This window comes from Ctenopharyngodon idella, chromosome 15, assembly GCF_019924925.1.
Source record: "Ctenopharyngodon idella isolate HZGC_01 chromosome 15, HZGC01, whole genome shotgun sequence".
Classification (NCBI taxonomy): domain Eukaryota; kingdom Metazoa; phylum Chordata; class Actinopteri; order Cypriniformes; family Xenocyprididae; genus Ctenopharyngodon; species Ctenopharyngodon idella.
The window spans coordinates 474,344-502,149 of record NC_067234.1 but is presented as its reverse complement, the minus strand read 5'-3'; the positions used below and the strand labels follow the sequence as shown (position 1 = coordinate 502,149).

General features: G+C 37.2%; 2 protein-coding genes across 4 annotated transcripts; one reads left to right on the top strand and one right to left on the bottom strand.

The window, feature by feature from the left end:
- The first annotated feature begins 129 nt into the window (after nt 1-129).
- On the top strand, nt 130-21,844 carry LOC127496135 (ADAMTS-like protein 2). Of its 3 annotated transcripts, none has more exons than XM_051863793.1 (18): nt 133-329; nt 3,455-3,597; nt 6,609-6,684; nt 6,909-7,011; nt 7,337-7,482; nt 8,754-8,877; nt 9,386-9,466; nt 9,556-9,731; nt 12,242-12,665; nt 13,753-14,101; nt 15,222-15,325; nt 15,415-15,541; nt 15,687-15,900; nt 17,467-17,622; nt 17,722-17,892; nt 18,025-18,201; nt 20,248-20,392; nt 21,278-21,844. In XM_051863793.1, exons 1-18 carry the CDS (start codon nt 231-233, stop codon nt 21,397-21,399), a joined length of 2,937 nt encoding a protein of 978 aa, XP_051719753.1. In that variant the 5' UTR covers nt 133-230; the 3' UTR covers nt 21,400-21,844. The 3 variants fall into 3 exon arrangements, with proteins under 3 accessions (XP_051719755.1, XP_051719753.1, XP_051719754.1); XM_051863794.1 differs by having other exon boundaries at nt 200-329; nt 3,460-3,597; XM_051863795.1 differs by lacking the exons at nt 18,025-18,201; nt 20,248-20,392; nt 21,278-21,844 and having other exon boundaries at nt 130-329; nt 17,729-17,886.
- A 139-nt stretch (nt 21,845-21,983) lies between these two features.
- On the bottom strand, nt 21,984-25,294 carry LOC127496136 (putative defense protein). Its single transcript, XM_051863796.1, has 4 exons — nt 25,105-25,294; nt 24,519-24,640; nt 24,192-24,286; nt 21,984-22,833 (listed from the first exon to the last, which is right to left on the bottom strand). Exons 1-4 carry the CDS (start codon nt 25,292-25,294, stop codon nt 22,632-22,634), a joined length of 609 nt encoding a protein of 202 aa, XP_051719756.1. The 3' UTR covers nt 21,984-22,631.
- Nucleotides 25,295-27,806: the final 2,512 nt, after the last annotated feature.

The window sequence follows — 27,806 nt, the reverse complement described above, 5'->3', positions numbered from 1 at the left end:
GGCAAACTTCTGTTTCTGGGTCCTCATAGAGATGGATGCTGTACTTTGAAATCTACAAGGTCAATCACAGTGGGTCTGACCAGCCCCCTTTCTTTTCTTCCAGCAGGTTGTAAAGCCATTAATGCATCAAGGCTTTCGTTCACCGTTAGACCTCAAAGTGCGAGCCCCTCTCTCTCTTTAGTCTTTGGTTAAGATCAGGGGGGCGAGGTCTCCTTGTTCTCAAATGAACCATGTACTGTCTCTGGACTGCAAGATTCGGACATATTCTACTACACTACTTTGTCTTACACTTATGGATTATTAATACAGCAGCAGGTGCAAATGTTAAGGTAAATCGCGTTCGTTTTTGTATATATCGCTGTGAAACACTCTTTGGGCTTGAAGCCGTATGCTTGATCTACTAACGCTGGTTTGAATAAGCGCTCAGTTAGAAATGCCGGTTACAATGCGGGAAGCGAGAAGAGCCTCTGTGGCGGGCGTAACGTCAAACTTTCACACCAAAACACGGTTTTGACCACGTCCACGAGCACGGCTTTGCTCTTTTATAACGCGTTGCGTGCTCATTCGGATTCTGAGATCAAAGCCCAGCTAGAGTTTTTATGTCTGGACTTTTCCAAATTAAAACTGCACATTATTATTACTTTTTTTTCATCGCGATTTATTAAACCGCACGCACGTTTTGCTCATTCGCGAGCACATTTTTTTTTATTGAAAATGTCTTTTTCACGTGCCATGTGGACTCCGTGCCGGTGATAACTTTTCTTTCTGTTGCATGTTTGAGTCAAGATTGAGTTGATTCGAGGTGAATCTAGTGATGGGAAGTCCGCGACTCATTTCCGTGAATCGGTTCTTTCGAACAAACTGGCAGCTCCAGTAGTAATGAAAAGATTTATCTTGAACTCTGTCATGGAAACTAGCATGTATAAACTTTAATTAAACAATTTAATGATAAATTAAAAAGGAATTTATACCTGTACGATAATACGTTGGACCAACGGTTTGGAAAGGATGGATGGATGATTCAGCTGCGGGCGCCATCTTCAGGTCAGACGTGCAAATTCATTCGGCGTGCATTATGGGTATTCTCTAGCCTTTGAGCGTCATCTGTTGTACGCTCGGTTTTGCGGTGCATTATGGGATTGAATGAGTGCTCTCGATAACGTTTTATGGTTTTGGACACCACTACAAATGGCCTCAATGTGTACATTTTAGGAGGGTCTATTGACAGAAATGCAATATAATATACATATCTATATTTTCAGTGGTGTATAAAGACCTTACATAATGAACCGTTATGTTTTTATTACCTTAGAATGAGCCATTTCTATCTACATACACTGCGGGTCCCCTTACATGTTAAGTCGCCATTTTGCGCCGACATGTACAGTAGCCCAACCGGACAAACTGCTCTACAGAGCACATTTGCTTGACTGGCTACTCTCTGCTGTCTCAGACGACGACATCTTTGTCCTGTTTTGGCCACCGTAGCTTCTCTATTTTGCAATTCGCAACCTCACCGCTAGATGCAGCTAAAATTTACACACTGCACCTTTAAGGGGATAGGGGACAATTTGGACACAGCCTTAGTTTCAAAGCACCTTGTTAAAAGACTGATTCAGTCGACATATAAATATGTCACCGCGCAGTTCCATTATCCTGTTTACATGCTGCAAGTTTACATAGGCTATTGCTGTTTTATTTTCGTCTGTCCAGTTCATTTTGTTACAGACATGATTCAGCACATTGCGGCAAAAGTCATTTAGATCGTAAATATAATTTGCATACTAAATTGGTTAAAATTCATTTACACTGCTCTGAAAAAGGATTTGGATGTTATTTCTTAAAACCAACATCTCGAGAACTCGAGAACAGCTGATTCATTCTGATTCGTGATGGAATGGTTTAAACAGGTTTTGTAACAGGTTTTTCTACCGATTCATTAAAAAGATCCGAATCAAAAGAACAATTCGTTCACGAATCAGACACAAAGTAAAGCTTTTTGTCCTGCTATGGTTGTCCATAAATAGAGCATTGTCATTCGCTCAGTTGTTTGGTCTAACATTTATGGGCGTTATAGTCATAGCCAACATGCTGTTTGAAAGTAATACTATTGCTACAAAAGATGTTTTGATGCTCAGTTCGGTGTGTTAATAACCAGTTCGACCTGACCGGCGCCGTGTTCTAGCATCAGCAGACTAAACTCAAATAAAGTGACATTTCGAAACTCATCAGGCCCATATGGTCTCCCTAGGGGGTCTCCATTTTAGGACTGCATTAGAAAGTGGGGAAAAGTCTATTGTCTATTTAGAATCTAAACATCTACAGGGCATTCAGATAAAAAACATATGGGCATGCAGACTCTTGTTTGGACAAGATCCCCTTAAGATCCCCTGCGTTTGGGGCGGGGGACACTGGAGTGGCTCTAGCCAAGCTGTTTGGGTTTGTAGAGGGGGCTGCCAAACCCCCTTACTACAAAACATCCCATGATTATGCATTTCTACAAGCCTGCAGTAATAGTCAGTGTTCTTGCTTTAGGGGTCATATTCTACTGTAATCATGCTTCTAAAGAGACTCAGTCGTGAAAAAGACAGTAAGTACACATCTATGTCAAAATGTCACTTTCAAATAAGTCGATTTCATGCTTAAATATACCATAACTTTCCAAATGTCAGTTGTGGACTAAACAGTGCACTGTTCAGGATGGGTCAACGGGTGCATAGAGCTCTAGGAAGAAAATGGTCTTTGTGTAAATCCTCCTCCTTATACCAAAATCCAAACGTTGACCATTAAAGCTGGTTTGAGATCAACCATGCTGGGCAGCTCTTCTCTTTGAGAGCTTCACAAGACTTTCCAAGGAGCCGTGCCTGTGCTGTGTTAAAGTTCACTGATGCACGGCTTGAAGAGGAGTGATTAACCTGCTGTCTAGACAACAGGAGTCTGCTTAATTTGCCTACAGTCGCTTGCCCTTTCATCTGGGCCGTTAGGGGGGCTCCATCCACCTTCGTCTCCATCTCTTCCCTAAAACTGCCCTCCACTCATCTCTCTCTCTCTCTCTCTCTCTCTTTCTCTCTCTCTTTCTCTCTCTTTCTCATTCAAGTAGCAAAGTCTATCTCATCTTTAATGTCTAGGCTTGTCTTGAGTGTCTGAATTCATACACAGGCTGTGTGTTTTGAATTTCATTGTGTGTTTTCCTTACTGTCCTATTTTTTTCTGCTCTCAATTCTCTCTACTGTAATCATTCTCTCACTGTAAATGCTTGAGTCCAACATTGGAAACAAGACCTGTACAACAACAACATTTGACTAATATTAGTGCCTTGATAGTCATGACAGCTTTTATCCACAAGTTACACAGAGACGTGGTTGTGTCTGACAATAATTGCCATTGTTTACAGATTTTCCATGTTTTCATGCAAGTGTGCAGCAGTGAAGCACTGTGTCTCTGTCTTTGCCAGGACAGCAGTGAGGGGAGGGAGGATTTCCAGAGGCAGCCAGACGAGGTAGCTCAGTGGTGGGGTGAATGGAGCAGCTGGTCCACCTGTTCCCGTACCTGTGGAGGAGGAGTGCGCTCTCAAGAGCGTCACTGTCTGCAGCAGAGGTAAGCCACTCTTAACTAGTACACACATGCTCATTCAGATCCAGTTCACCCGAGGAAAAAAGACCCTCTGAGTCTTTACTAATCAGAAGTGACAGGTCCAAGGTTCTCCACTATGGGTTGAGAGCTGTCAATTTGACCCTGGTCTGAACCCACTTTTCACACTGGGTAATGTCACCCACGATCAACTTGTAGGTAACAAAATTAATTTAATGTTGGATTATTTGGCCCTGAATGCTCAGTCTCTTTTTAATGTTTTTACTTAGATTTCATGAACAATTTCGATCTGTAACTGGTTTACATTTAAAGTCAGCATAAAACGGAAGTTGTGATAGTCTTTTCTTCCCTATTGTGATGTATATCTGTGTGAAACGGCTTCTCAAACAAGAAAAAATGTAGAATGAATGGTTGTGGTTTGTTATGGCTATGATCTCATGTGAGTGACAGGTTGTCATGGCTTCGTGCCAGTAAACACGTCATTGGAGAAGAAAAGAGATGTCTCAGCAAAAGGGAGAGGAAGTTATTTTGAATAAAGATTACAAGGGCACATGAATTTTTAAAAAAAATAATGATGTGCACGGATAAATCCTGTATAGTAAATACTGCAATATTCTATAAAAAATAAGAATGTACAATTTTGCTCATGGGGACTTTAATTTAATTTACATTTTTAATCAATTTATTTACATTTATTTTAGTTTATTATTTTCTTAAAAGAAAGAGAGAAAATAATGAACAGTTGTCCCATCCATTGAAGATAAACCTTGTATAAATCAGCGTTTCCCCTCCTCAGCCTATACCAGAACACAGACTAACCCAAGTGAACCCTCACATGAGAAAGGGGGGAAGTGGGAGAGAATTCCCCTTTGACTAATATCCTCCAGAGCACCCAGAGGAATGTCATGTGGAATTAAAATCAATCCACTGGTCCACATGACACAGGGAATTCTGCTCAGAATGACAAACATATTTATAAAATGGCTTTTAGAGCAAATGGTCAAACATTTTGGGGAGATTCCACTGGAGATAAGGGCCCTGGCTGAGCCAGTCCAGCTGGCTCCCATTAGCACTTCCCAGTATGGTGGAGGCAGCGAAAGGTGTGTGTGTGGGGGGAGGGAATGGACGGAGAGAGCTAGAAAGATGAGGAGAATCATGGAGATGTTTAGAGAGATCCTAGTGGCAAATGCTGTGTTTTGGATGCTGGTTACCAGTATGGGATGCTGATATTCCCAGTTGGGCTATTATCATTAACTAAAACAAAAACCATTAAAACATTTAAATTTGGTTTTATTTTAGCTTCATTTCAATGGACAAAAGTTAATAAATATTAGATGAAAAACTTCTAACTAAACGAAAGTTAGAAATGCCTTGGCAACTAACTGAAATAAGTTTGATATGAAGCAGTAAAATTGCTAACTGGAAATAAATAAATGCTAAAACAGAACTGAAACTAAAACTGAAATAAAAACTAACCTAAACAGTATAGTAGTAATATTTAAAAAAATTTTACAAAAGCACAAAATTCTAAAAATTAAACTAAAATTAAAATGAAAACTGAAAATAAAAAATAAAAGCTCATTCAAAATATTAATAAAAACTATAATAGTATATAAATAATACTAAAATAACACTGGTTCAAACTGAAAAAGCACCAGACCAGTGCTAACCAGGATAAACCAGCCTTGACTGGTTTGGTCCAGTACTGGTGTAGGCAGTTTTTTTCAATATGAATGATAGCCAAAAACAATTGAAAACTGAAAAACGCATGACAATTTTCTAGGAATATCGGTACCACATAAAGGTTATTGGTCCATATTCAAGATTTATTGGTAATGGCTGATATTAGATATTTAATTGTGCAGCTCATTTCCCCTATTTTTACATACATTTTGAAAAACACTAATAACACTGTTAAAGGCACAATATGTAAATTTTCGCCGCTAGAGGTCGCTTATTCAAAATAAAGACGTACCTTGATGACGCCTTGATTTCGCGGACCCATGGGAGGTGTTGTCTTTTTCACGTCTACAGCCAGTGGAAAAGAATAGGGACGGCACTCATGTAGAAATCATGTTCATGGATGAGATTATTAACGTTACTGTAGTATGAAGCAGAGCAGGGCCGAGTGCTGTGAGAGCTGAAACGAGGTCGCTTGAGTGATTGCTAATGAGAGACGAGCACGACATGCCTTGCAAGCAGCAGAACTTTTATTATGCCGCAGTTGCCGCTTCCGCTTCTCCCAGTCAAGTGTATGTGGGGTAAAGCAGTGCTGTTTTATCATATTAGATACATTTGTGTGTTGAAAGTTGTCATAGTGCTACTGTGCTACTCTGCGTTTCCCCGGTGGCTGCTATGAGACTCTTGTTGCACACTGCATTATGCTAGATCGATATTAGGCATGGCAAAACATGGTACTCGCTGTAAATCAAGAAAAGAAGATTTAAACATTAAGACTTACTGTGTTGAGCTATATAACATGATTGGTTTTCTGTCGATGAATATATCCATCCAAACAGTTGCTCAACTGTCTAATAAAACACATAATATATTAAAGTGTTTTTGGTGTTTCCATGGTTTCTACAAAATAAAACCGTAAACCGAGGGTAACACGGGTATGATGTCATTGATAGGTGATGCACAGACACGGTCCGTGCTTATTTCTCTGGATTTAAACATTCTTGGAAACATTTGGGGTAATGTAAGTACACAAGTAAACCAACATCTTACATATTGTGCCTTTAAATGTAATCTTTAACTAATCTCAAAATGAATTTCCTTTTTTTATCATGTTGTGATGCCTAAATTCACTTGTAGCATTTAAAATGACAGATTTTATAGTGTTGTATTTTATTAAACATTGTTATACTATTTTTTTAAGAGAGAACAGTATAGAATTTTAATATCGGCCATTTATTGGTTGTCCGCCTTTACACAGTTTCTGTAGATCCTTTAATGAAAAATGTTAAAAAAATGTCTCATCAAGATGGACTTATATGCAGATGAACTGTTTTCAGACTGACGTCGACCCACAACATCAACAGTTCCTTCTGCACTGGACCGTCCAAACAGTATCAGCTGTGTAAAAACCAGGTATGACAAAAGTTTAAGAGATCTTCATAAAGATGACTGTGTATAATTAAAGCATAACCTGTAATAATGTGACTGTGTTAATGGGTGGAATACTCCATCCAAGCCAACTGGCATAACTGTGCATTTTTACACATGTTGGCTTGAAGCTCTAATATCTGCAGGCTGTTTGACCTGCTGCCTGGCTCACGAACTGTGTCTTTATTGTTGTCTGGATGTTTGCCTAGCCATGCCCAAACAGCAGAATCAGCTTCAAACAGCACCAGTGCTCTCAATTCAATGCCAAAGCCTTCGGCAGGAAGCACTATGAGTGGGTTCCACTTTATCCGGGTAAAAAACGTCCCTCAGTGTTTGCTTTTTCCAACTCTCTCTCTCTCTCTCTGTGTTTTTTAAAATCACTTTAGTGTTCTGAGTTAATTTGCTCTCCTTCTCTGTCTTTCAGCCTTTCGGTGTTCTAGACTCTTCTGAATTTCTTGTCTTGGCCCCTGGCCAGCTCTGTTATAGCTCACAGATGCCCCTTTAGGATTATTTCCTCAGCCCATAGTCCCCTATGTACAAAAGAGGCCTCTCAATGCCATAAAGACCTTTTATCTCTAGAGGAATTCTCTAAAGCCTTGATCGTAATGATGTTTTGCTGATGTCACCTCCTGTTCAGATGATTACATCAACATCTCCAATAAGCCATGTGACCTCCAGTGCACCACAACCACAGGAGAAAGGCAGCTGTTGGTGCCTGCCCACGACGGGACGTTCTGCAGGGACGGCATCTACCAGGGTGTTTGCATCGAGGGACAGTGTCAGGTGTGTCAAAATAATATTTGGTGCAAAGATTATTCCAAGCTTTAAGAAGCCAAGGTCTTGAAAGTTGAGAAGGCTACTTTAATCCTATATTTAGGATTCTTGACATTCTAGCAAAGCCGTTTTTAATATTTTAAAATTTTTATTGGTTGATAGCATTGTGTCTCAGCTAACTGTTTTGTGCAGAAATCGTGAATCATCAATAAGTTCACACTTAAATTTATTCTAAATTTATAATAAAACTAGACATGGACACATGAAATCTGTTGAGCTAAAAATGAATATTTATATATTTTATTATTATAATTGATTATGCGCTAATATGTAAAATTCTGACAGGTAATTATTTTCATATTAAGGCTAAGCACTGATAAATGGACAATTAAAATAACAGTTACACTTTATTTTACAGTACGTGTACTTACAGTGTAATTACAGTGTACTTACATAATAAAGTACTGGTATCGACATGGGTTAAGGTTAGGTTTAGGGGTAGGTTGAGGGTTAGTACCTAGTTATAACCCAGCTATTGTAATTGCTATAATAAGTACATAGTATGTACATGTGGAACTGGACTGTAAAATAAAGTGCTACCATAAAATTAATGTAAACATACACTATGTAACTTTTATCCCTCTAACTGTTAAAAAACAAAACTGCATAAATCTTGCGGAAGAACATTGTTTTGGTTGTGCTTCGGCTCTGTGCGACTGTGCAGATGAATATGGTTTATGGCACCTGTGAATACATGGAAATCCAAAAATAATGTCATCTGGCCATGTAAATGCAATATTTTATGCTGTTGTTTTGACTAATTGGAAACACATTTTTAAATTAATGACGTTCCAAAAGTTGTTATCATGACAATTGCTAGTCTGATATGGTCAAACGTTGTAGAGAGAGAGCGAGATTATCCTACTGCGCATAAAAACACAAAGTCAAATAAATCGTTTACTACACATGTATTTAGGCATCACAACATTATAATATAAAGAATGAAAATTGGAAATTAATTTTAGTATTTCTAGAGATTACATTTAACAGTGTTATTAAGTTATCAGTGATTTTAAAGATTAAGTTTAAATTAGTGTTAGATAGCAGCAAATGTAATTTAAATGTAAAAATAGAGGAAATGAGAATGAAGTGTGACCTAATGGGAAAGAGATCAGAGATAGAGATCAGGTTTAAGCTCTTTGGTGTCATAAAGTGATCACTGATGCCTTGTGTTTGTGAGGTCATGTTCAGTGCTAACTATTCTGTTGTCTTGTTTGCAGGTGGTAGGGTGTGATGGGAAATTGTATTCCAGTAAAACCATAGACAAATGTGGAGTCTGTGGTGGAAACGGTGGTTCTTGTTATCGTGTCTCAGGATCTTACCGGAAAGGGATCACACAGTTAGGTATACCTTATGTTAGCATTAAGGGTTGATTAGACCATCTCTGGTCAATTATTTTTTTTTTTTTACCTTTTATCCATGTATTTAATAAATTAAAGGGATAGTTCACCCAAAAATGAAAATTCTTTAATCATTTACTCACCCTCATGTTCTTCCAAACTTGTATGAATTTCTCTCTTCCGCAGAGCACAAATAAAAGATATTTTGAAGAATGTTGGTAACCAGACAGGTTTGGTTCCCATTGTACTTTTTGTCCTTATAATAGAAGTCAATGGGAACCCAAACTGTTTGGTTACCAACATTCTTCAAAATATCTTCTTTTATGTTCTTCAGAACAAGGGAAGTCATATGGGTTTGGAATGACATTGGTGTGAGTTAATAATGACAGAATTATTATTTATGGATGGACTATCCCTTAATGAAGATGTTTTGTCTGACACAGTCATTAAACACAAGCATTATTTTAATGATAAATGATTTAAAATGTATTCATTTGTCTTTGTGTCTTTAGGTTATGTGTTCATAACCAATATACCAGTCGGTGCCACTGATATCCAAATCATAGAGCGGCGGAAAACTGAAAATATTTTGGGTAAGAGCTTCACCGGTGTATCAGTCAAAATTCTGGTGGGCAAAGAAAACAATAAAGAGTGATTAAATGTATCTTTCATCATCTTCCAGCTCTGTCTGATGAAGCTGGTCACTTCTTCTTCAATGGGAACAGTGTGATTGACAATCCACAGAACTTCCATGTTGCTGGGACAGTCTTTAAGTATAGGAGGCCGGCTAACCTCTTCTCTGATGGCTTTGAGTACATCATGGCTCAGGGTCCCACCCATCAGGCCCTGAATGTCATGGTAGGTATATAGGTATGTAAAATCACAACCATGTTTTTTATTTTATCTCAAATGTGATCGTCTGATAATATCTCAGACAGCATGTAGTATTAACAAGGTATCCGCGGGGCATTAAAAAGCATTAAAAGTCATTAAATGGATTTTGTGAAAATTAAGGCCTTAAATGGCATTAAAAAGCATTACATTTTATTTCTACAGGCATTAAATTTTTTAGATAGTTTTGAAGAAAAATAATACTACCAGTTTATTTTGAATAAAATAATTAATAACTTTGAAGAATTAATAACTTTGATTTGCTGTCGCAAAATATGTACATTGGTGTGATACCCACACGGAACCAGTTTGGTAATTGCCTCCGGCCGGTGCAAAATTGCCGTAACGCCGTTCTGGAGACAGAAGGTTGCATCAGTGTTGCCAACTTAGTGCCTTTTCAGGCCCCTTTTTCGACTTTTTTCTAAGAAAGCGCGTTGTGACGAATATAGCGACTTGTTAACCTGATCTAGCTTCCGAGACCCGCTGGTACTGCCGCATGAGCGCGAGGTCTTGCTTTCCTGCCGCAGGCGCACCTCTCTGGTTCAGCAGCGCATTCAGTTGAGGATGTGCGCTCTGTCAGAGAACAAATAAAATAGATACTATTGCTTCTAACTTAAGTGATCATTTTACGTGTACATATAGCCAAAATCACAGCAAATGTCTTTATCTTATGTGTATGGTGATTTTGTCAGACAACGTCTCGATTATAAATCAGGATTTTAGTGCTGGTTTAACATGTCAGGGCTCGAACTTTACTTTCCCGACCGGACAAGGACCTGATTAATACCAAACAAACAAACAAACAAAAAAAACAGCAACTTGGGAATCACCAAAACGCGAGTATGACTGATTTTATTACATTTAGTGTTAGTGGCGATCGATAGTGGATAATAATAGGCTGTATAATGTAGTGACGATAACAATGTTGTGCTGTTGAGGCTCGCGCACCATCTCGAGGAAAAATGGAAACATGAGCGAAGTACACACAAAAAGAAACTCAGTTAAACATACTGCGGTAAAAATTCAAAATGTGAAGTTTTTATAACTTGATACTGGTAAGCAAAATCACACGACCAAGAATGCTGTTTTCCTAAACAGGCTACCATCACGATTAAAAACGTGACACTGATATCATACAACAGTTCAATTAACAAGTAGTTAATATTAAGCCACTTACATTTTAGAAGGAACATTGACTTTTTTTGTTCTATTTTAGCAGCAAAAATTGTTTCAAACAAAGATCACAGCAATACCAAAGCGCAACACTCAGCCTTGTTTTCATTACTGAGTGATTCAGCGTTTTGAACGAATCGGTTGAGTCAAAGATTAAATGACCAATTTATAAACAACTGCCTCATTCTTGAATGAATCAGCCATTGGAATGAATCGTTTGAATGAATGAATCAATGACTCACTCATTAAGACGGTTACTTGCCGCCACCTACTGGTGGTTTAGTTTCATTTTTAAAAGTGTCATTTCTCCCCCAACATTTCATATTTTTATTTTCAAAAAATATTAAAAACATTCCCATAACATTATTTAATGCAGTTGTAATCAATCAAAAATATGCAGATTTACATATGTCAAAGCTGCAATATTCTGAAAAGATATTGCTTCAGAACAAATTTATATTTCTACCGTAAAAAAAAAAAAAAAATTCTGGACAAGCTACTGTTTTACTCGTACAAGTGACCGATTTACTCGTGTCCACATGACAAGGCTTAATGTCGAGCCCTGTATGTAATCTTAATGGGCCGCGTTTCAGTCACCATTTCATATTGTCTGACAACAAAAACAGAAAAAATATATAGATGAAACAGTTTTATTGGGAATTTGGCTGTATTAAAATACATTATGTGAGCAAAAGGGTAGCAGCAGAGAAGCAAACAAATGTTGGGCTGACACTTGGCAGAATGCGAATACAACAATGACATGATGAATTTTCTAATTGCCGTATGACATCATCTATCGACATTTAGCGGCATATATATATGGCATTCAAAATTTTAAAAATTGGCATTAAAAAGCATTAAATTAGATTTGATGAAACCTGTAGAAACCCTGATTAAAGACAGTTAATATTTAGTAATGTTTAACTGCACTGACACAAAAACAGAATTGGGCTGGATAATGACTGTAACTTTGCAACATCAACACTGTTATTGAACAGAATTGAATCAACACTTGAGCTGAATAATGGCACTGTTGTCTTCAGTAGAGCTGCTTATTGCTGAATTAATCTGGTTTAATAATTGATGAGCTTTGCAACATTGACAGTTATTGAATTGAACTAAATTGAGCTGAATAATAACTATTATCTTCTGTAGAGCTGTTTTACAGCTGGAATTGCTGAATTTTACAATATTAACACTGTTATTTCCTGTTTATTAATGTGAAGCTGCTTTGAAACAATCTATAAAGCAATAATAAATGTGTCTTGTTTCAAGTTGATAGTCTGTTTATTGTTTATGTGTAGTATTACAACCTCAATGGAAAGATGCCTCACATCACATACGAGTACACAGTTCCTCGAGCTGCAGAGCTGAGGGCAGCACCTCCCATGGCCTCCACCCCTGAGCAACCTCAAATAAGCAACCTGATGTCAAAGACATCCAAAGACCCTTCACCGGCAGAGCAGAAGGTTAACACGTCCTCTACGGAGCTCTCCTCCACTCATAATGAAATCGAGGAATATGGAAAGAAAGACAATCAAAGCACTTCTTTGGTAGCACAAGATAATGATGAGGTGCATGTGGGCCATGAGGAGCTGTTGTGGGGACTTCAGGCCTCTGTAAACTTCAGCGAGCTCCCTGGTCTGGTGTTGTTTAGACCTGCCAGTGAGGTCCTCCAGAACGAGCTTGATGATGAAATGCACCATCTTGAGGCACAAGGCAGTTTTGGTAAGTTATTTTCGGGTTCATTCATTGGCATTTCATGTCGCTTTTGGTGCAGACATTTGTGTAAAAATGCTGTTTTTCTTGGGAATTGCCCTTGGGTCTTTTTGGAAAAGGGGGTTCTGTTCATGTGAACTACTGTATGGTTCCTGATTGATGTAAATGCAGGAATATTTTGCCAATATGAAACAAAAATAACAAAAACAAACATTGTTCTCAATTTCAGCTTTTGTTGCGTGGTGATGGTGATAAACAGTTGTAGTTGATACTCAAGGTTATTTATCAAGTATAAGTATTTAGCAAACATAATGTGTATCAACATTCAATATGAAAGCCAGGAGGGCAATGAAATTTGGTTTTAAACTTAAGTAATTGTACAGAGTGTGAAACAACATATAATTTTAGTGTATGCATGCACTGTAACAAAAAATATGTTTTGAAAAATAATTATATTGCAATAAATGCTGTATAATAATTATATTAAAACTAATTCTAGTTAATTGTATTACAGTTTTGTAATACAATTACCGCCTTCCGTATTCTACTTACGAAGAAAGTGTAAAACTCTTGCAGTTCAAAAAGCTTCTTCAGCTCATACTCGTTGATCCCGCTCACTGCCATTATAAAGCTCGGATGCGTCAGGATATTTAATAATATAACTCTGATTGTGTTCATCAGAAAGAAGAAAGTCATATACACCTAGGATGGCTTCCTTTAAATTTTTAACCCAACGGTTGGGTTTGTCCATATTTGCCCCAAATTTCGGTTGAAACAACCCAGCATTTTTTTAGAGTGTTGTTTTCTTTGATGAATAGAAAGTTCAAAAGAACAGCATTTATTTGAAAAAGAAATCTTTTATAAAATAAATGTCTTTACTGTCACTTTTGATCAATTTAATGCATCCGTGCTAAAGAAAAGTATTAATTTCTTTAAAAAAAACCGACCCCAGACTTTTCAGTGGGAGTGTATATTTTATTAGTAAATATAGTACATTTTTCTATAATAAGTAATTGAAAAATATCCAAATTGTCAAGTTTTATAAGATAAGGAAATCTAATCATGGACTAATTAACAATGCTTTGCTGTTGTCCAGGCCCTGATTCCAACTTGATTGATGGTGATTCGTCTAGTTCCAGTGACTCCAATCACACCTCTATGCCAGTTCTGAAGAGTCTCTTCTATGATGGGGCGTCATGGCCTTCAGGCTCCAGACAGCCCTGTAAAGACGGTTCTGCACTCTCAGGTTGTGCCATTATCAAGCTCAACTCCAGCTCTTCACTGGACAACAGCCTGACACTGGAGATTTACCCGGGCAGCCTGGACTTGCACGGTTCAGATGGAGAGCCTCAGTCTGAGCCCAGGACTAATGACTCCACAAACCACCAGTCCAACCTTCTCCAGCTCCACCAGGTGGAGCCAGTGCAGACCCCCCACAGTGAGAGGTCAGACAGAGGGCATATGAGCGGATTGAGCCTTTAAATGAATGCTCTGACATATTTATTGCCATGGTCTGGCTTGAGTTGTTATGAATGGAAATGTGCACCAATCTTTCAAAACGTCACTGCATCCTTTCCACAGATGTGCTTGTTAGGGTAGAAAAAAGGTAGAAAGCTTTTTCTTTCCCAGCCTTCGACGTTCTATTCTCTGAGGGCAAGTTAACATGAAATTATGAAAAACAAATGAGTCTTTTCTTAAATTATGGATATTCAGGAACTCAGGGGATTTACATTTTCTGCTGTAGTAACTGTATTGATGGTAATGTAGTTCAATGAATCAAATTTTGGTTCAGACTTAAGCAAACATATAAAGTGTGAAAGCGACGAAAGTGTCAGGGTGGGTGAATTCAAGGTCTGATGAGTTATGTGCACTCGTTTTAGCCTATGTACGTTAAAACAATAGGCTTTAGTTTTTTTAAAAGTTATATTTTTGGCCTTTCTGGCTTTATTTGATAGGACAGTTTGAATTGAGGCAGGAATCACAAGAGCAGGTTTGGGAAAGGAGCTGGTACTGGAACTCGGTTGACCAATGCCAGTCTTACCTTATTCAGTTAAATGGCATATAAACTCTTGTGGAAATCTCTTAGGCTTATATTTTGTCTTGTCATAATTAAATTTGTCTTGTCATAATTAATTCAAAAGAACTAATTTCTGATTAATTTTCCAAACTACACCAGGATTTTTACATAACTTACATAATTTTCTTTACAAAAACAATGTATTTACTTTACAAAAAGAAAATTTGAAACAATTAGCAAAATTATACAGCTATAATATAACTGTAACGCATAAGTGAAAACAAAAAAATCTACATACAGTATTTTGTCTACACTGTATGATAGCATATAAGGTCTGTTTCCTTGTTAAAATAGTTGATTTGTATGTTAACTAATGAAAAACACTGTTTTAACACTATATAAGCTAAATATAGTATATAATATATAATATTTCAGTTGTGTGACAAAAGTCAAAAGTTGAAAAAAATGAATCAGTCATTTGAACCATCACCGCTCATGAACTTTTCTTCTTCTGCCTTTTCTCTCTCCCTTTTCTCCTATTCTGGCAGTAATGAGTTTGAGGTGGAATCTCTGGATCATGACATCAGCATGTCCGACGTGTACAGATGGAAGGTATCTGCGTATGCACCGTGCAGCTCAACATGTACCACAGGTGCAATTACAAGCACACAGAGCATATACACAGGCACTGATACACATTTGCAAACACACAACAAACCTGACCTTATGCTCTGTGTCTAGGTATAAGCACTTCCTATGCCTTATGTGTGAAGTATGATGGGTCAGAGGTGGATGAGAGCTACTGTGATGCTTTGACCAGGCCGGAGCCCACACATGAGTTCTGCACAGGGAAAGAGTGCCTGCCCAGGTTTGATACTGACACTTCCTGCCATTATTTGAGTTGTAATATAATTTGCTATATTATACAGTAAAGTAAGTAAATTCTTAAGCATAGATGTTTACATGCTGTTGATGATAGATCTTAAGTTGGGGTATTCTGTGTTCTGAGGCAGGTGGGAAACTAGTCGCTGGAGCGAGTGTTCACGTACATGTGGGGAGGGGTTTCAGTTCCGCACGGTGCGCTGCTGGAAGATGATGGCGCCGGGATTTGACAGCTCTGTGTATGATGAGCTGTGTCAGGCTGCGGAGCTGCAGAAGCCCATGACACGGAAAGCCTGCAAGAGCAAAAGCTGCGGCCCGCAGTGGGAGATCTCAGACTGGTCCGAGGTCAGTGTGCAAAGCCTTTTTTATTTAAAATGTGCATGTGAATAGAATATTAGCTGCCAAAAGTGATGTATTTCTGCACAGTTAGTTGCATTGATCTCAATTCAGTTTATTTGTATAGCACTTTTTACAATACATACTGCTCCAAAGCAGCTTTACAAAAAACCCTTGTGAAAAGGAAATACATGTTAGGATACTAGTACTTATTACAGAAATAATATACCTTAAAAGAATATACTTAAAGGATTAGTTCAATTTAAAATGAAAATTACCCCAAGCTTTACTCACCCTCCAGCAATCCTAGGTGTATATGACTTTCTTCTTTCTGATAAACACAATCGGAGTTATATTAATAAATATCCTGATGCATCCAATATTATTAAAAAATGGCAGTGAATGGGAAACAATGAGTATGAAGAAAGTACATCCATCCATGGCCTTCTGAAGCGAAGCGATGCATTTGTATAAGAAAAATATCCATTTTTTTCTAGTTATAAAATTAAAATATCTAGCTTCTGCCAGACCGCCTTCCGTATTCAACTTATGAAGGAAGTGTAACGACTCTCACAGTTCAAAACACTTACACTACGTCCTTCTCCTTCCTTATTTAAATTACGAAAAAAGCTTAACTGACACGACATCAGTTACTCTTTTTTAAGTACACTTAAGTGGTCTTTTATTTCATTAATATTATAATATCTGCAAGTACAGTTTCAGTACAATTAAGCACACTTTTTTTTCACAAGGGATGGGCTTTACAAACCTAATGAATCCTTTTCACATTTCCGGGGTTCTCAGAAGCGTAAGTCGTCATAGTTGGGTAAACTTCTATCCGCTTAAGTCATGACGGAAGGAACGCCGTTTCCGGGTCCAAGCCTCGACTCATTTCACTTGAGAATGCCATCTCGATGGCCGTTTATGAGAGCTATTTATTCATATTAAACATTTAAAATTTTAAAGTTAAACATTCGAAATATTACAGTCTAAACATCAGTCTCCGTGCTCACAGCGTCACAGACATTAATATTTTAACGATTTATAAAAGATGAATCACTGTCTGGCCATCTGGGATTTTGGTATGGAGATAAAGGTTATGATTATAATTTTTTGGTAGTATTACACCACATAGTGTGTGTATATTAGCACCATTTGTTGTTTTCTTGTGGTATGAGATAGAGCGTTTGGACCCGGAAGCACTGCCGCGTGACGTCAGACTTAACAACCGAATAGCAGTGAATGGTAGATGACAGCAAATAGAATTTTTGTATTTGCATTGGCTGTAATAGTAAAAGAAAAAATCCTCAATAGTGTTTCCACGACTTTCCAAAAGGGGGAAAAATATAGAGAGATTGATTACAGCAGTCAGATGTCAAATTTGATGTTACTCCCTCAGTCTCTGTAGGTAATATAACACAAAGTATAGACTTATAAATGTATATTACATTATTACATTATTTAAAAACTAGATTTGCGATGTTGATAACTGCGGAAACGCGTCATCACAGTACATGAAAAGGGTCCATAGTGAGCCAAATACGTCAGTAATCATAGTGATTTTCATTCTGATAGTGTTCAGCACGGTGTGGCGGTCGTGGGGTGAGGAGCCGTGAGGTGCGCTGCTCCATGGAGGCCAGATTCTGTAATGAGTCAACCAGACCAGTCAGCCAGAGAGAGTGTGAGGGGCCGCCCTGTGACCGCAGGTGGACCGTCTCTGACTGGGGGCCGGTGGGTTTCAGAAAACATCCTGTAAAATATCACATAGAAACTTAAAATAGATTGTCCTATAAACATGACATTATGTGTCTTTATTTCTCCCTCTCTAAGTGCTCAGGGCCGTGTGGGGAAGGCAGGATGAGACGCTACGTGGTGTGTAAGAACAGTAATGGGAAGGTGATTTCCGATGGACAGTGCGATCCAGAGCTCAAACCGCTGGCGGTGCATCCGTGCGGAGACAAAAACTGCCACCCCCACTGGGTGGAGCAAGAGTGGGAACAGGTGAGCTGTACTGCAGTTTATGAACGCTTCCCACTGCTATGCAGTGTTATTTTAGCATTATTTATATACTATTATAGTATTTATCAATATATTGAGTTTTTTACTGTAGTATTTTGTCTTGAACCTTTCCAGTGTAATGCCACATGTGGCCGTGGGGTGAAGACACGTCAGGTGGTGTGTGCAGGGCTGGAGGGTGGTGTGTTCAAGGAGTTCCCTGAAAGGATATGTGACAGATCCCTCAGACCTGCAGACAGTGCGGCCTGTTTCGAGAGACCCTGCTCCAAGTGGTTCACCACTTCCTGGTCCCAGGTTAGGAGTGGTTATTATAGTTTAACTGCTTTAGAAACTGTTCTTGTTGAATTTTACATTTTCTTCAGAATTCAAGGGTTTCATGCCATGTGCAGCATGTTCACTGGGATGTTTACATATTAGGCACATGCTGTGACAGTGTAGTTCAAAATACTATGTATTACACAAAATGTCATGTGCCAAATGTCATAAAGTCACAACTGTGAGACATATAGTCATGAGAAATGAGGTCTCAGTAACAAGAAAAAAAGTCACAATGATGAGAAATCAAGTAGTTGCAATTGTGAGACATATAGTCACGTCGTGAGAAACGAAGTCTCAGTTACAAGAAATAAAATCACGATGAAGAAATCAAGTAGTTGCAATTGTGAGACATAGTCACGTCGTGAGAAACAAAGTCTCAGTTACAAGAAATAAAGTCACGATGAAGAAATCAAGTAGTTGCAATTGTGAGACATATAGTCACGTCTTGAGAAACGAAGTCTCAGTTACAAGAAATAAAGTCACAATGATGAGAAATCAAGTAGTTGCAATTGTGAGACATAGTCACGTTGTGAGAAACAAAGTCTCAGTTACAAGAAATAAAGTCACGATGAAGAAATCAAGTAGTTGCAATTGTGAGACATATAGTCACGTCGTGAGAAACGAAGTCTCAGTTACAAGAAATAAAATCACGATGAAGAAATCAAGTAGTTGCAATTGTGAGACATAGTCACGTCGTGAGAAACAAAGTCTCAGTTACAAGAAATAAAGTCACGATGAAGAAATCAAGTAGTTGCAATTGTGAGACATATAGTCACGTCGTGAGAAACGAAGTCTCAGTTACAAGAAATAAAATCACGATGAAGAAATCAAGTAGTTGCAATTGTGAGACATATAGTCATGTTGTGAGAAACAAATTCTCAGTTACAAGAAATAAAGTCACGATGACAAATCAAGTAGTTGCAGTTGTGAGACATATAGTCACATCATGAGAAATGAAGTCTCAGTTACAAGAAATAGTAACAATGATGAGAAATCGTCTTGGTTACGTATGTAACCCTTGTTCCCTGAAGGAGGGAACAGAGACGGACGTCAGTAGTGACCTACGAATTGGGATATCACCAGAGAGCCCTAATTCCCAATTCGTCAGTCACTACTGACGTACGTCGAACTTGACCGTCTGAAAGGGAACAAGTTGTTGCAGTTGAGACACATATAGTCACGTTGTGAGAAATTAAGTCTCAGATACAAGAAAAAAAGTCACAATGATGAGAAATCAAGTTGCTAAGTGACAATTACAAGAAATTGTGGAATTTATAATCGCAATTATACGAAATGAAGTTGTGTGAAATGATAAAAGTCAAAATTGTTAGATAAAGCCACAATTATGAGATAGTATGGGATTTAATTGAAATTATAGAAAAAAACTTTAAATTACAAGAAATTGTGGGATTTAAAGTCACAATTACAAGAAATTAAAGTTGCAATTACAAGAAATAAAGTTGCAGTTGTGAGAAATAAAGTCTCGATTATGAGAAATAATGTCACAATTCTGTCACTCAAGAACATGTCCTATGTGAACACCTCCTATAGGCGCAGTCACAATTACCATTGCTTGGCGAAGTTTTGTTGGTAAAATCTAGTCATTTAAGTAGGAATCCGCACGATATGTCATGTGAGGGGGTAAAAGTTCCCCACAATTTTGATGATTTTGCTCATGTACAGGTTCAGGTCATGCAAATTCACCACAATGACCAACAGGCAGCTACTTCTTTTATTTCTGTGTGAGGGGTGCTACATGCATCAAGGGCAAGAGACCTTTTTTTGCCTGTGGAAAATGAATTTTCGCTAATGTGTCAGCACTTAAAGAAATGCTTCTGTATGGCATCTGATGCACATGACTCTAACCCGGACTATTTATACAGGGCTTCTGTAAGACCAACTTTTAGAAAATATTTACTTCTGCACATCGCACACAGGCTGTGATTTTTCTGTTCTGGATAATGGTTCATTAAAATGTTAACCGTTCACACATGTATTTGTGTGTGTGCCTGTGCCCTGCAGTGCAGTAAGACATGTGGGATTGGAGTGCGTGTGCGAGAGGTCAAGTGTTATCAAGGAGAAGAACTGGGCCATAGCTGTGATTCAACACTGAGACCAGAGGCCAGGCAGAGCTGTGAGGTGCAGCCCTGCACCACTGGACCACCAGGTACTGTTATAGCAAACCACAGCACTACAAATACAAACAAACTGAGGTCTCCAGACCGGCTTTAGATGGTCTAAGCTTGGATACGCACAGCAGATTTTCAACAAGACAGGCCCAGAGAAAATTGAAAAGAAATCCAATCTATCTTTATTTGGAAAGATGCTATAAGGCCGCACCCTGGCAAGGCTGTTATTTGATCATGCCAGTTGTAAGTAGTTTACGCTGTACCTTTTAATGAAACACAGCAATGGGTGCGTGTTAAAACGCTTGGCTCAATTAAAAGCACATGTGGATCTATCTTGGCACAACACAAACTAATTCCTGTGAAATTTAGACCAGATTAATGCTTTGTTGTTTTTAAGCTTTGCAGGGCAAGTGCATCATGCATGTTGTCAATTTGGCAGCCAATTTTGTGTTTTTGGACAGCAGTGACATTCCTTGTTCTCAGTTAGCGATTTAGTAGGGAGAACACAGTACAGACCCGCACTCCCTGATGTTCATTAAGATCTACTTTAAGTACTTTTCTCGACATCTCTGCAAAGATCAATCTTTTGAAATCTTAATTAATTAACTAATTAATGAATGTATTTACTTATTATACAGTTTTGTCTTTTTACATGAGAAAAATAAATGTAAATATTTAAATGTATGTATTTATTATATAACTTTCTCTGCTATTAAACTAGGATTTATTTTAATTAATTATTTTATTTATTCTTATATATTCTTTGCTATAGGTATTTTAACATTTAAAAATTAAGTGAAATAATAAAATAAATACATTTAAATAAATTAATGTATTTATATAATTCAAATTAAGAGAATAACTTGATTAAAAATTCAAGTTTCATATCTTTTAAAATTGTCTATTTACTATTTTTTCCCCAGCTGAGGATGCTTGTCTGGATAAAGCGACAGCTAACTGTGCCCTTGTCCTGCGGGTGAAGTTGTGCACTCACTGGTACTACAGGAAGGCCTGCTGTCTGTCCTGCAGGAACAAGAGCCAGTAAAGGCTGTCTGGCTCCTCAACTGTGGCCTTGCAGTTAATGTGAAGACCCTCCTCCACATACTGGACGCACTGAACCCAGAACTGTACCACTGCCTGACCATAGTCCAGCCCTACACCCCTCATTGCTGTCGCTCTCTCCTCCATAAAGAAAGGTGCTATATCAAAAGGGCACTGGCCCTTAAGTGGTCCTGCAGGGACCTAGTAAAGGCAGCTCCTATAACTGGACTGCAGAGGAGCCGTGGGTCTACTGATGATAGAGACACACTGTCCTCTGATCAAACAACTGTACAGGTTCCTCCTGTGTACTGTAGAAGCCTTGATTCTGCTCTTACACACTTTTAAACACATCGTATGATATATGTACAAAGTTTGTTTGTTTTGTTTTTGTTTGTATTTTGTGTCCACTTTTGATCTAGAAGAAGAAATAAAACTAAGAGCGGTTTTGAGATCTGGGCTGTCTTTTTTCATACATCCAAACTCTCGTGTTCACACATACTGTAAACATTCATGCTTTTAACCTGCTAAAGAAGACACTCAGTAGATTTTTGCAGAAGTGAAAGCACTTCAAATGAATGAAAGTTTACCTTAAAGCAAATGTAATGTACTTTATTTTGCTATATATATATACATATTACAAAATAATCTGGACTCTCAAATTGGTAGAAAATCAAAGGCATATGTCTAACTAAGTTGTGTTCCAAATTTGAAGTTGATAACACAAAAATTGAGCCTGTTTTCATGGTAATGCAGTCTAATTTCAAAACAGTTTTCATGGGATGAGTTTTGAGTGTTTACGCTTTCAAATGATACCTAATTTATGATCATTACTAAAATATCTAAAAGGCAAAACTAAAAACTAAACTAAAAGACAAAACTAAAAACTAATAAAAAGGCAAAAAGTATAAAGTTCACCATGTTCCACTACTGGGACACTGACAATTAACAATCTATAGTCTTAACATTTGATACAAGCTTCATTATATACAGTAAATATAAATATGACAGTAGGGTACAATTTGTCTATTATATTGCTGATCAAAAGAAAAAAAAATTATTTACATTACAATATCAGTATATTATTGAAATATTATTTAATATATTTTGAGACCATAAAAATGGCTTTTTTTTAGCCCCATTGTACTTCAACAAATATATAAATCTGTTTGAATATTAAACTAAAAGTCTATATAAAAAATAAAAAAAAACCTGTGACTAAGGATTTTGTCCAGTTTTTTAAATAATTGCCAGCAGAGGTAGAAGAAAAAGACACCATGTGAGAGAAATTGATGGACTATCGTCAGTTGTTCTGCTGGGTGTGGAGACGGTCACGTTGGGTGGGGAGACGGTCACATTTGGAGGATTTGTCGCCAGGAATCTAACAGGATCACTTTGAACACCAACCCAGAAGATAGAGAAATTCTGCACAAATGTTGCCCTGCAAAAACCCATTAAATTAATTTACATTAGCAATGACAGCAGAAAAAAAAAAAAAAACAGTTTGTATCACTGCGTATCATATAATTATTTGTTGAAAGTATCTTTCATTGTGTCATTTCTTTAAAATACAACCAGATTAGAAGATTTTCCTTTAGCAAATGAGGAAAAGGAACAGTAAATCTTCTACTGCAGCATTATGAAATCAATGCTTAAAAATGCTTGAAATATAATTAAATTGCTTATCACTTTTGACCAATAGGTGGTCAAATTGATTTTGTGTGGTCAGTGTAAGGAGATAATGACATATACAAACTAAGTTTGGTGTCAATATGCCAAAACATTGAATCAGCTTGGGAACATGCCATCAGTTTTGTTGATGCATTATTCAAGAACAGTTTGGTCAGTGTTTTGCCAGCATGGTGTGAAGATGATCTCAGCAGATTTTTTTGAAAATCAGACCAAAGGTCTAGGAAGAGTTTGAAAAAGTTCAAAATTCAAAAATGGTGGACAGCAAGTTCGACTGAATATGGTATCATTGTGCTCGGTATGACTCAAGGAATCTATCAAGGCCAGTTTCATTAAAATAGGCAAAATTAATCAAAAGCTTTTAGCATTTTCTGAAATTTCATTATAAATTTTGACCAGAAGGTGGCGCTGTTCAAAAACATTTTGAGAACCTTCAGGGCATGGTCTTGATGATACATACCGATTTTCGAAAACGATACGCTAATGTGTTCAGAAAATACAGCATTTTACAACAAACTCCAAAATGGCTGACACCCAAAATTGCTGATAAAACCATTCTACTCAGTATGCTGCACTGAATTAAAAGAGACCCGTTTTATATCTCCTAACCAGTAGCTTGTGCTGTACCGAAACATTGTCTTGGGTCATGCTTGTGATGACTTTTACCAAGTGGAGATATATCCTCACATCCAATCTGGCATGCTCGTCCTTAAATTCTTTTGCGTGTTATTCAAGAATGGTTGAGTTTATCAAAAAGCTTTTTGCCAGCATGGTCTGTAGATGATCTGAGCCAAAAATGGGACGAACCGTGTAGGACGAGACTGAAGTAGGTTTTTCAATCGAATCATCTTGAGCCAATCAGAGGAAAAAATAATTTCTACCTGTTTATTAGCACAAACGTAGGTGCAAATTTGGACAGTTGGTGGTGCTAGAAGGATTGATTTAGAGAATCCAGAATTGCTGTGGTTAATATTGATACTGTCCTCTATCAGTGTGCCAAACTTGATCATTTTCCCACAAGCGGTTCTGTGCTGCCATAGACTCAAGCGGAAGAAGAAGAAGAAGGAACACTAACAGATACAATAGGTGCCTATGCACCTTCAGTTTTACCTGAACCAAATATCTGTGTTGTTACTGCTCGGAGCTTTCCACTGAACCACAATATTTGATTTGTCATCATTTGAAGTATGACTGACAGATGAGCCCTGAAAGACAGAGAATGCTGGTTCACATCAACAAGCACAATATCTTCATTCCTTCATTGCTCTATGCAAATATGTATCCAGTCACTTTAGGCTATAACTATGTAATGCAAGGTCAAAACTTCTTTACTGAAGGAAGCTTCCTAAAGTCATAAAGGTTAAGAATTACATGAGGGTGAGCAAATGACAGGAATGTTCATTTCTGGGTGCACTGTCCCTTAAATAAAAATCTTACTTCGGTTCCACAGGTGAGTAATTGAGAGTTTTCCATGACTGTGAAAGTTCCTACTGGACCCTTCTCATCCCTGGCCTGAAGAAGAAAGCCCCTGAATCCAGTCTCATTTGCTTGTAGTGTCACTGACAATAAAAAAAGTTATGTTAACTGTGATCTTGAAGGAAACTGACGCATACATCCAATAAAAATTACAAGACACTGCACTGAAAAGATACATGATTCATATGTTTTTACATTACTTTAACTCATGAAAATAATTTAAGTAATTTCAACTTTTTTTATATATGTTTATGAGACTCAATTCTTTTTTTAAAAATAAAAATTTCATATAATTTAAGTTGAAATGAGTTGTACAGCCAGTTTCATTAAAAACGTAAAGCAGCAACTGAACTTAAGTTTTTAAGTTGAAATAGGTGGAAATTTTGTACAGTGTTGCTTAAAAATCATTTCTAAAATGGCTAGGAAAAGTGGTTATTTCTGAGAAAAACTCTAGCATGTGTTTGCAGATTCCACTAGTGGCTTGATTTTTTGTTTTTAATGAAATTTAATTTATATGTTTTTATAGATGAATGGAGCTGTCACTAACCTGTGATCACCTGACCATCTGTGTAGTTAGAGGCATCTGAGGTGACAGTATATGGAGGTTCTAATGTAGAGGCATTATTCCCATGTTCAGGAGTCATAGACACGCATGCCTGAGTCACCTGCCCATTCCTGAATGCCGTTAGAGTGTGAAGATTCAGCCAAAAAACCAGGATGAGAAACTGTATATGCATCTAAAACAGAATAAATCAAAAATATGTGTTTTCAGTTTTTAATAGCATATTGATAACAATGATGAATAATAACATTGACAATTATTGACATTTTAATGAAAACATTCAAGTTAAGTTCACTATTTAATGTTTTAACCAAGAGTTACTAACCTTCACAAAACCAAACAGCAGTGTTGTGTTGCTTTACAGAAAATGACATTAGCGGGTTTTTCATGAAGAAGAGGGATTTATAGGTCCTTGATATCAGGAGTGCAAACAATGAGTAGGCAGAAAAACAACTTTATTATTATGGGTAAACAATAAAGAAAAGGGAGTGGATAGGTGAAGCATGAGGAAGTAAAATTGGTGAATTATGAAAAATAAAAGTTGATATTTGAATAATGAGGAAATAAAACCTTCTCCTCTCTTCTACATATAAATCTTCACTCTTTAATGTCTATTGTACCTCTTAAATGTACACATTTAAGAGGTACAATAGACATTAAAGAGTGAAGATTGGATGTATGGAGATGAGAGCTTATCTAAAACTAACAGAGATCACATACCTGTATGCATCCTGGTGTAATAGATTTTTCCATGTGACCTTTGAATATGTGACACGACGTAAAAAAAACAGACAGGCCTATAGTACATTAGCTTCTAACATCATGTAAATATATATTGAGGATAGTTTATAATTTAGCATTGAATAACTACTAAGTTAAAATTTTCTAATATTTTTCTAATAAAGATTTAGGAAGTTTATAACAACAACTGTTCCTTTAAAAATAGATTCTCTATTTTTTATTAAAGTATGAGCAATTTTAAGATACATTTTCAGATTATAGATTAAATAGAACTTTAAATCTAAATGTTAACTGAATGAGAGTAAATGTCCCAATCACAACCAAAACAAACTTGAAAACTAGAAGATACTATAAAGCTGCGACACAAATTATGCATGCAAAATCACAAATACAAAACAGTTTTTATGCCCACATGAAATTCAATCAGTATTTATGGGATAGAAATTTCCTTACTGTCAATAAAGAGGCTTCAAAAAACCCCACAATCCCTCTGCCGTTTCTGGAGAAGCAACTTCTCATTCTTACACAGTAGGTTTCTTTGCTGTCTTTGAATGAGAATCTAACAGCTGAACAACATGCAAATTATATAAATTATAAATTTTTTAAACATTTTTTATTGGTTCTCATCAGTAACTACTATTTTTTCATACTTCCCAGAGGACTACTAAAAACTATACAGGTTTGTAATTAATGTAAATAATGGATAATGTATAATTAAATCTAAAGTAAAGATCATGCAACCCAGTGACCCATTAATACCAAATCCTTCAGAAGGAATTAGTACTTATTTAGAACAGTACTTTAAAGTGAAAAGCATGATATCTCTCTAGTAATGACTTCAGTCATTGTAAACTTTTTTTGTAAGGTTTTGGATAGTAATTCCTTCTGACTGATTTGGTAACACTTGAGTCATTAGTAGTGGGTTACCTTGATCTTCACTTTATAATGCTGATCTAAATAATTTGTAATTCCTTTAGAAGGATGTAGTAACATTTGTCATTACTATCCAAAACAAACCTCAATTCAGTCATTGCTAGGGTTATCATGCTTTTCACTTTAGTACTGTTCCAAATAATTAGTTATTCCTTTGAAGGATTTGGTAGTACTCGAGTCATTACTAGAGGGTTACCATGTTCTTCACTTTAGAATTAATTATACGTTGTGCATTCCTCTCATTAATTCTTAGTATGTATAGTTCTTAGTAGAAAAAATAGTAGTTAATGATCAGCTAATAGTGAACTACCTCCTTCAACTGAGCACTATTACTTACTAATTCATTAATCAGAGTTTCTTGTCAGTTATTAAAAATATCAGTTATTACTCATTTGTTCCAGTTATATCAATCAATCAATCAATCAATCAATCAAATGTGTTGGATAAATAAGCCTTTGTTTTTGTTTTGTTTTTAGATGCACGTTTACATTCTCTTGGTCTTGTGTGTGTGTGTGTGTGTGTGTGTGTGTGTGTGTGAGGGGGGTCACATCTTTCTGTAATGGTCAAGTGGAGGAATCCTGTCAAAGCATGACCCCCAATCACCCTGAATTTAAGTCCCAGACAAGCAGCTCTCCTTACAAATTCTCTGTAAACAGCACCACATTCACACCAGGACAAACCATCACTGGTGAGGGGCAGTTTCTAACTGCTGCTTCTTCTTTATAGGTTTTTAGATATTAGGTTTATTGGTAACCCATTGTTAAATGAATGAGATTTTTAAAGATTGACAAGCACTGTTTTCTTTCCTGTGCTGATGTATTTCCTTTTGAAATGGGAAGTTTGGACAGGACATATCATAGGGCATGTCCCTTTAAAAAACTGCCAGTAGACTTCAGTTGTCACAGCTATGACCACAATTTGCTACATGCAAATAAACTGCAAATGCTATTGATGGTATTGAGGGGGGACTTTATCATTCTAGGGAGCATCAGATTAGGCAAAAATCTGCGCAG

Coding starts and splice junctions, on each gene's coding strand:
- LOC127496135 (XM_051863793.1), top strand. CDS start 231: ATGTACTGTCTCTGGACTGCAAGATTCGGACATATTCTACTACACTAC. Junction 330..3,454: donor CAGCAGGTGCAAATGTTAAG/GTAAATCGCGTT, acceptor TGTCTTTGCCAG/GACAGCAGTGAGGGGAGGGA. Junction 9,467..9,555: donor GAAAACTGAAAATATTTTGG/GTAAGAGCTTCA, acceptor ATCATCTTCCAG/CTCTGTCTGATGAAGCTGGT.
- LOC127496136 (XM_051863796.1), bottom strand. CDS start 25,294: ATGCATATACAGTTTCTCATCCTGGTTTTTTGGCTGAATCTTCACACT. Junction 24,287..24,518: donor TACTCACCTGTGGAACCGAA/GTAAGATTTTTA, acceptor TCTGTCTTTCAG/GGCTCATCTGTCAGTCATAC. Junction 22,834..24,191: donor AACACAGATATTTGGTTCAG/GTAAAACTGAAG, acceptor GGGTTTTTGCAG/GGCAACATTTGTGCAGAATT.